Source organism: Myotis brandtii, unplaced genomic scaffold (assembly GCF_000412655.1).
Source record: "Myotis brandtii unplaced genomic scaffold, ASM41265v1 scaffold581, whole genome shotgun sequence".
NCBI lineage: Eukaryota > Metazoa > Chordata > Mammalia > Chiroptera > Vespertilionidae > Myotis > Myotis brandtii.
In genome coordinates, this window is record NW_005370182.1 from 561,969 (window position 1) to 571,361 (window position 9,393).

General features: G+C 48.2%; 2 protein-coding genes across 2 annotated transcripts in view; both read left to right on the forward strand.

The window, feature by feature from the left end:
- The window catches only part of KIF5A (kinesin family member 5A), a 30,503-nt gene extending 25,938 nt beyond the window's left edge, over window positions 1-4,565 (forward strand). The window contains exons 26-29 of the mRNA XM_005879030.2: window positions 40-122; window positions 519-546; window positions 1,014-1,128; window positions 2,292-4,565. Of these exons, the coding sequence (XP_005879092.1) occupies window positions 40-122; window positions 519-546; window positions 1,014-1,092 (190 nt within the window). The 3' untranslated portion in view covers window positions 1,093-1,128; window positions 2,292-4,565. The remainder of the gene's footprint in view (window positions 1-39; window positions 123-518; window positions 547-1,013; window positions 1,129-2,291) is intronic.
- The window catches only part of PIP4K2C (phosphatidylinositol-5-phosphate 4-kinase, type II, gamma), an 18,881-nt gene continuing 12,078 nt past the window's right edge, over window positions 2,591-9,393 (forward strand). Inside the window, exon 1 of the mRNA XM_014550054.1 lies at window positions 2,591-2,606. Within this exon, the coding sequence (XP_014405540.1) occupies window positions 2,591-2,606 (16 nt within the window). The remainder of the gene's footprint in view (window positions 2,607-9,393) is intronic.

A 9,393-nucleotide genomic window follows, 5' to 3' on the forward strand; every position in this document is an offset into this window, starting at 1 on the left:
TGTGCCAGAGGCTGCATCTCTCTGCTCTGCTCCATTCAGTTTTGCGAACTCCTGTGCCAGCAATGGGGCCATGTCTTCTGGAGGCACCTTGGCTTCCTACCAGAAGGCCAGCATGGACAACGGTGAGTGAGAAAGATGGGTCACCAGCCTTTAGGGTCCCCAGGGCAAGTTGAAAAGTGTAAGTGACCCTGTACCTACAGTTGGCACACTGCCCATCCCTTCAGGGACTTGGATTCTTATAAGTCGATTCCTCCCATTACAGTATCTGTCCCCGCCCTGACCTTCCTTTCCCCTTCTCCTCTCCTGCAGGAGGGACCCAGGAGGCTTCTTCTCAGCATAATGATGCAGCAGGGGCAGCTGTAGATATAGCGCCACAGGCCCCGATGGCAGCTAGGCTCCAAAGAGTGTTACCTTTCTCGCTAAGGAGTTAGGATGAGAGAGGGTTGGGGAGACTGTTTCTAATGCCCAATCTCCTTTTTCTTCTTCTAATCCTGTGTTCTCAATGATGATCTCTTCAGGAAATGCCACAGATATCAACGACAACAGGTACACCCGTCCCCACTGCTCTTGGGTTCTCTGGGTGGGACCAGAAGAAATGATTAAATACCCCTCATGCCCTAGTTAGAAGTTCCCTGGAGCCTTCTGGGGAAGGAGGAGGAAATGAGAATCATTGTCATCACTGTGTTGTCCAGGAGATCCAGTCCCTCCCCTGCCTCGGTGCAGAATACTGCCCCCTCCTCCAATCCCATCGGGGGCTTCTCCCCATCCCGATGGTGGGGGTTGGTGGAAAATGCCACGGACACTTGATGCCCTGGTTTCTCTCTTACCTCTGGGAATGTTGTGACCTGAGCAAGTCAGTCCCATCTCTCTGGCCTTGCCTTTCCCTGTATCCCTGTAAAACCAGAATAGTCCCGCCCTGCACTGCCTCACAGGAATGCTGTGAGAGCACGGTGGCAGGAACGCTTTCATATACGGAGCTGACAGTGCTGAGTATGCTGGGTCTCTTCTTCCAGGAGTGACCTGCCATGCGGCTATGAGGCTGAAGACCAGGCCAAGATCTTCCCTCTCCACCAGGAGACAGCAGCCAGCTAATCTCCCACACAGACTGCTGCGTACCTGCACTTTCAGGTAGCTCAGCCTCAGGTTGCCTGCTTTCTTGCCCTCACCTCTTGTTTCTTCCACTTTCTTAATAATCTCGAAACTTTTACTACATAGTTGTCCCCAACTCCTGCCTTTCCCTTGTAGGGGCCACATCTGTGCTGCTCCAAGTCCTCCGAACACTCATCTCCCTTCCCCCTTACTACTATACTTGCCTTTTGGCCAGAGGAGTAACCAGGGTCCTGCCTTTCTGCCACTAGGGGTCACTGACACATGTCAAGCCTCATCTGTGCTGCTCCAAGTCCTCATCGCCCTTCCCCCTTACTACTATACTTTCCTTTTGGCCAGAGGAGTAACCAGGGGACTGCCTTTCTGCCACTAGGGGTCACTGACACATGTCAAAAGAAGTGAGGGGGGTGGATTCAGAGCCACACACAGGTCAAGGAACTGGGGTAGATACCTAGAGGACCTTGGGAGATCATCTCAACCCTCCCTCTGCCTCCACCTTAAAATAATTTTGGGTGGACAGGTATTTTCTAAGACATCTCCAGTAAAGGAGATGTTTGATTTATTCCTGCACCTGTGTCCTATTCTCCTTATATCTGTATGTTACCAATGAGTTCTAGGAAATAGCCCAAGAGTCTAATTTTTTGTTAGAGGAGTGTTAGCACTCCTCTCTCATCTTGCTCAGTGGAGGTGGAAAACAGCTGTGTCCCCACCTCCAAGCCCCGCTCCCTTCTCCACCTCAGGCCCCAGGTCCCCTCCTGTAGCAGCACAGGCACCTTCCTGGTTCTTGTGTGTCACCAAGCTCATGGCCACGATTGCTTGAGGGCCCAGAACTGGGTACTGTGGTCCTGTTTTCTGGTCCACTTTGGGTCCTTGGAGACTAGAAATGAGAGAACACAGCCAGTCTCCTACTGGGCTGCATCCAAACCGAGCCCTCTCCAGGGGTTTTCCAAGGCAGTAGGCCCGGCACATGTAGGCAGAAAGGCATGAGAAGCAAAGAAGTAGGAATGGGGAAGGAGGAGTTAGGAAAATCGGGGGTGGAGGAGGAGGGGTTGGGAGGATAGTGTCCGGTTGTTGGTATTAAAGGGACAGAACTGTAAACCAAAGTCTGTACAGATGTCACCCTGTCCTTATTCAGTGGCTGGGCCGCAGGTGGTTGCTCACAACCTCTTTCTCTTTCTCCCCAGTTTCTAAGAGGGACTGAGGCCTCTTCTCTCAGCATGCTGCAAACCTGTGGTCTCTGATGCTAACTCCCTCCCCAGCCCTTGTTGTTCGACTATACTATGTTTGATGTCTTCTCTTACTCTGTATCTCTTTGTACTCTGTATCTATATATCAAAGGCTGCTACTGTGTCTCTCTTCTGTCTTACTCTCTAAGTATTTAATGATGTATTTAGCAATTTCTAAACATAGTATACCCTCCTCATTTGGGGGAATAGGGAGGAGGGCAAATGCCTCTTCTTTCTCACACTGTGTGGTGTTAGTCATGGAGATGATACAAGGTAAAACGGGAGCCAGAGGGCTGCGACCCTTCACACACACACACACACACACACACACACACACACACACACAGCCTTAAGCAGAAGAATGTCTTAACATCATAAAAAGATACAGAAATAGACTCTTCTTCCTCCCTCCTCTTTCACATATAGCACGGGGGGGAGTGGGGGTTAAGGTGGGAGGACTACTAAATTATATGCAGAATTTTCTTCATACACCCTTCACCCGAATCGAGGGATTCCAGGTACGCACCTCTGCCCTTTGAGGTCTGCCTTTTGCCTCCCTCTTCCTGTTCTCTCCTGGATGACTAAGAACAGAGATTGCTCAAGGGACCGCTTCCCTTTTTCCTCAAAACTTTTGATATTCTGGATCCCAGAGTTCCTGACCAGAACCTACAGTGCTTTGAAATATTTTGAAAGGTTGAGGAGGCAGATGCTCCTGACAGTCAAATAGTTGGTCATCTGTCCACGATGATATTTACAGGCAAGCATAGTCAAATGAGTGCTTCTTTGGGTTGAGGGTGAGCAGGCTGGGAAATTCCTAAGTATTTTTGCCATGGTGATGAGCTGGGTTCCTTTCTCTGCCCCATATTGGGATGCATTTCTTCCCATCTCCAGCTTTTGGTTTGGGGGTTTCCAGTTCATTGGCAAAATGTCTATCTTGCGATGCCTTTCTTTCAAGCTGGAGCCTGCCTTTTCCCCAATATACAAACTTTTTTTTTTTTAACAAAGAGTTCCTTCTATAATATCCCCATCTGGTAAGTGCACTTTAAAGAAAGGGGCAGATTTTCCAGAGGTGGAGGAACCCCAGGGCTGGAACTGGGTGTCTTCTCCCAAGCCCCTCAACCCCCATGTAATTGATAGGACTATTGTTTTGGTTTCAGACGTCTTTTCCTTCTACATGGTGCTAAGGTGGTTTCCCAGGTAACTGCAGGGATGGAGAATGGAGGTCACAAGCCAGTCCAAATTAAGGAAGTCTGATGCCCAGATATCCAGTCTTATCGAGGATGGAAGAACAGGATCCGCCAGCAGCAGGGCAACCATCCCCTAGCTTCTAAGTCAGGAAAGAAAGCTCACTGTGAGTGCAAGTCAGTAAGTACAGGCTGTGTTAGCCCAGGGCTCCTTCAAGGAAAGACCTTTCTCCCTTTTAGCAATGAAGGAGAAATGCAGCGGGGAGGGGAGAAATGCCAGAGGGAAGTGGAATAAATCCAAAGCTGTGATATTCAAACATTTTTCATAAGAAATCTTATATAGAACCCTGCTATAAAAAATGACTAAAAGTGATACAGACCTGGGCAGTTTGCATTTTCTTTGTTTGGTAGTAAGTGCTTCACTCATTGAGGAGTCCTTGAACAGTCCTAAGAAACGTTGGGAGTTCTGTAGAGTACTTTGAAAACCACTGCTCTGAGGAATGGAGTTCAAACCCCTGTCCTAAGCTTGCAACTCATAGCAAAGAGGGAAAAGGTGGGTGGATGAGCCATCCTCTCTGCGAGACCCAATTGGGGAGGAAGAAGATACCTGTGTACCTGTGACTTGTGCTAATATTTGCCGGGAGGGCATTTAAGAATCCAGTGGGTTTTATATAATCTTGCCACCAAATGATTCTTTTAAAACACATAAGAAAATGTGAAGGTGTAGGGCAGATGCAGAGGGAGGTGACAGAGGAAGCAGGCTTCTCTTTTGCAAGATGTAAGAGAAATATAATTCACTTACGTTGATCAGAAACAACACACACACAAAGCCTTCACCAGAAGGTTCACTCTACATCTTCCTTCTCCCCCCTACACTCACTGCATCCCTTTCAGAGAGCCAGGGTTACCACAAGGGGCCCCTGGCCTGCCCACTCACATCTGCCAAATGTTGCATGCCAGTGTGGAAGACAAACCAAAATGCACAAACCCCAGTGTGTATTTATTTGATGTACATAGATACCTTTAAAATAAAATAAATTCAATGATGGCTGTATGGTGGTGTAAATCTTTTCCCTCCCCTGTCTCTCCTTTCCTTGCATATTATGGCATTTGATAGTGTGGTATATATCCTTCCAGATGTTTTTCTATATATTTACACACAGAGTGTTTTTCCCCCACTTGACAATATATCCTGGGAATTGTTTCATGCCAATATACATAGATTTACCTTAATATATATATATATATATATAAATATGGGTGAACATTCAACCATTCGATTGTTCAACCAGTAGCTATGATGCACACTGATCACCTGGGGCAGACGCTCTACCAGTATCGACCAGCATCGGACATCCCTCTCACAATCTGGGACTGCTGGCTCCTAACCACTTGCCTGCCTGCTTGCCCCTAACTAACCTCCCCCTGCCAGCCTGACTGATGCCTAACTGCTCCCCTACCAGCCCGATCACCCCCAACTGCCCTCCCCTGCCAGCCTGATTGCCCCCAACTGCCCTCCCCTGCTGGCCTGGTCGCCCCCAACTGCCCCCCACTGGCCTGGTCGCCCCACACAGCCTGCTGTTCAGTCATCTGGTTGTCCCTCACTAACCCCCCTGCGGCCTGGTCGCCCCATGCAGCATGCTGTTCAGTTGTTTGGTCGTCCCTCACTAACACCCCTGCAGGCCTTGTTGCCCCAAGCAGCCTGCTGTTTGGTCGTTACTGTTACTGTGACGGTGTCCTGGACAATTTGCATATTCCTCTATTATTAGTATAGATAATTTCATATATTTACCCTATAATTTTTTGTTGTTGTCAATCCTCACCTGAGGATTTTTTTTCATTTGTTTTTAGAGGAAGTGGAAGGGGGGGGGAGAGTGAGAGAAAAACATAGATGTGAAAGACACATCAATTGGTTGCCTCCAACACATGCCCTGACCAGGGCTGGGGATTGAACCTGCAACTCAGGTATGTGCCCTTGTCTGAGAGTCAAACCTGTGACCCTTTGGTGCTAGGGCTGGTGCTCTAACCACTGAGCAACTGGCCGGCGCTATTTATCCTATAATTTATTCAACCATTCCACTATTGGTGTGCATCTTTCTAGGTTGTTGGTAATTTTTTTAATGTTTTTTTTGTTGTTTTTTTTTGTTTTTGTTTGTTTGTTTGTTTTACTTGAGAGAGAGGAAGGGAAAGGGAGAGGGAAAGAGATAGAAACATCGATGAGAGAGAAACATCACTGATCAGCTGCCTCCTACAGCCCCATACTGGAGATCGAGCCCACACCAGGACATTTGCTCTGACCAGGAATTGAACCAACAATCTCCTGGTATAGGGGACTAGGGGACGATGCTCAACCAACTGAGCCACACCGGCCAGGTAGTTGTTGGTAATTTTTTAAAAAAATATATTTTATTGATTTTTTACAGAGAGGAAGGGAGAGGGATAGAGAGTTAGAAACATCGATGAGAGAGAAACATCTATCAGCTGCCCCCTGCACATCTCCCACTGGGGATGTGCCCGCAACCAAGGTACATGCCCTTGATCGGAATCGAACCTGGGACCCTTCAGTCCACAGGCCGACGCTCTATCCACTGAGCCAAACTGGTTAGGGCAGTTGTTGGTAATTTTTAACAAAAAAAATTATACCCTGTTCTCATTTCCACCCCAGACCATCTCCTCAGTCCCAGCATCAATTCTGTTCCTTTCCAGTGTGTCTCTATCCTGCCTTTGCAAACAGCTCAGTTCTTTGTCCCATGACCATCTACCACAATCACCCTCCTTACCCCCATTTTAGAGCATACCCCTACCTGTCTTCTCTACTCATGTCTCAAAGCTGCTGAGATGAATGGAGACAATTGCACAATCAGAACACTGGGGCAGCTAAAAATAAACAGCCTGCAAACCTAACTGGACATTCCATGCTGCTTAACCTTCCGTGTATCCTTATACAGTTTCCTCTCCTACCCACAGGGCAACTAGTCTAAACCCTTACTCCTCAAGACCCCTTCTCACCTTCCTCTCATAAGCAACAACTCTGTCTGCCTTAAAGGGAAATTTTAGCTTGGCCGGCGTGGCTCAGTGGTTGAGTATCCACCCATGAACCAGGAGGTCACGATTTGATTCCTGGTCAGGGCACATGCCCGGGTTGCAGGCTAGATCCCCAGTAGGGGGTGTGCAAAAGGCAGCCAATTTATGCTGATGTTTCTCTTTGATGTTTCTATCTCTCCTCTCTCTCTAAAAAATCAATAAAAACGTTTTTTTTAAAAGGGGGAAAATTAAGGTTATTGAACATGAACTTCTTCATCCCCCCCTCATACACACACCTTCTTACTTACATATATCTGCACAGATCCGTTCCTTTCTCTCTCCCTTCTGACAAGTGATAAATCTCCCTTCTCTAGGTTAAAGCAAGTTCCTTCTAGATCTTTCATTCTTGAGACACTCAGAGCTTAATATATAAAACTAGAGGCCCAGTGCACAGATTTGTGCACCAGTGGGGTCCCTCAGCCTGGCCTGCGGGGATCGGGCGAATGGCTCTCCAACATCCCCCGAGGGGTCCTGGATTGTGAGAGGGCACAGGCCAGGCTGAGGGACCCCACTAGGGAGGGACCAGGGCGTGTCTCACCCAGTCCCAATAGGGACAATGGGAGGAGGGGGGCCAGCCGGGGAGGGACAGTGAGAGATTGGCTGGCCCAGGAGGGAACACGGGAGGGCTCCAGGGCATGTCCAGCCCCTCTTGCCCAGTCCCGATTGGCCAGACCCCAGCAGCAAGCTAACCTACCGGTCAGAGCATCTGCCCCCTGGTGGTCAGTGCACGTCATAGTGACTGGTTGAACGAACAGTTGGACATTTAGCATATTAGGCTTTTATTATATAGAATAGGATAACTAAAAGTGATGCAGACTTGGGCAATTTGCATCTTTGTTAACTTCTGTCTCAATTATTTCTTTCTTTCTTTTTTTTTTAAATATATTTTATTGATTTTTTACAGAGAGGAAGGGAGAGAGATAGAGAGTTAGAAACATCGATGAGAGAGAAACATCGATCAGCTGCCTCCTGCACATCTCCTACTGGGGATGTGCCCGCAACCCAGGTACATGCCCTTGACCGGAATCGAACCCGGGACCCTTCAGTCCGCAGGCCGACGCTCTATCCACTGAGCCAAACCGGTTTCGGCTCAATTATTTCTTCCCTTCTTGTTTTTCTTTTGTTTTTGCGTTTTTATTTCAAAATATTTTTATTGATTTTTAGAGAGAGAGGATGGGAGAAGAGAGAAATATCAATGTGAGAGCATCCATCGGCTTCCTCCTGCACGCCCCCTACTGGGGATCAAGCCCAGAAGCCAGGCATGTGCCCTGACAGGGAATTCAAGGAGCAACCTTTTGGTGCATGGGACAATGCCCAACCAACTGGGCTCTACCAGCCAGGGCTTCCCTTCTTCTACGGCAGTGGTTCTCAACCTTCTGGCCCTTTAAATACAGTTCCTCATGTTGTGACCCAACCATAAAATTATTTTCGTTGCTACTTCATAACTGTAATGTTGCTACTGTTATGAATCGTAATGTAAATATCTGATATGCAGGATGGTCTTAGGCGACCCCTGTGAAAGGGTCATTCAACCGCCAAAGGGGTCGCGACCCACAGGTTGAGAACCGCTGTTCTAAGGTCTCCCTTAAAAGTCCCTCTCTTTACTGTGTGGTTCTCTTTAAGAGACTCCCTACTTGTTTTCTTACAACCAAATTTCAAAAAATAGTCCCAGGCTTCTGCCCCCACTTCCTTTCCTCCCACTCATTCTTCAAACCACCTTGATCTGGCTCTTGTTCTGGTGCAACTGCCCCAAAGGTCACTAGTTACCAAGTACAGTTGGCACTTACTTCTCCATCCTTGTCTTGCTTCACCTCTCTGCAACATCTGACAGTGCTCTTCACTCAGTCCTTGACACGCCACTCTCTTGGCTTCTGTGCCCCTGCTCTCTCTCCTGGCTCCTTTACTTCTCTGGCCACCCCTTCTCAGCCTTTTCCCAGAAGTCTCTCTCTTTAAAAAAAAAAAAGACTTTTAAAAAATATGTTTGTTTCTTTTTAATTTTTAGAGAGGAAGGGAGAGGGAAAGATAGAAACATCTGCACCCCTCACCCCCCCACCCGCTCCCACCCCTGCCATGGAGCCTGAAACCCGGGCAAGTGCCCTGACCGGGAATTGAACCGGTGACTTCCTGGTGCATGGGTCCACACTCAGTCACCAGGCCACCCTGGCTTCTTAAGTACTGGTTTACACCGAGGTCCAGCCCTTGGTTCTTTCCTTGCCCTCTCTGAGAGATCTCATCCACGCCCACAGATTCCACAACAATAAAATCTGTATCCCCAGCACAGACCATTCTGCTGAACTGCGGGCCTATATGTCCGATTGACCTCAGGTACCCCTACCATGCTCCAAACTGAACTCTTTTTGCCTAAACTTCACCTTTTCATGTGGCCACCATCTCTCTTCACCTCAGCCAGAAGCCTGGGATTCATTCTCTCTGTCTCCCTTTCCCTCAAACCCCCCACATCACTAAGAATTTTCCAAATGGACATCAAACTAGACCTTCAGATGCCATCCCTTCCTTCCATCATAACAGCTACTGTTTTAGTTCACCATCTTGTGCCTAGACTTTGGCAGCACTCCAGGCACCCTCCAGAACGAGGCAGAGTGACCCTTCTAAAACCAGGCACGTTTGATGCCTTAAAATCATTTCAGGGTTCTATTTCGTTAAATGCTTTGGGGTTACCCTCAGCCGGGAGGTGACTCCTAGAAACTGGGCAAAACCAGTAGGCGGCGACTGTGCAGCAAAGAAGCTCCCGACTGGAGTGAACAGGCAGCCCAGGCCGCACCCCCGCGGCC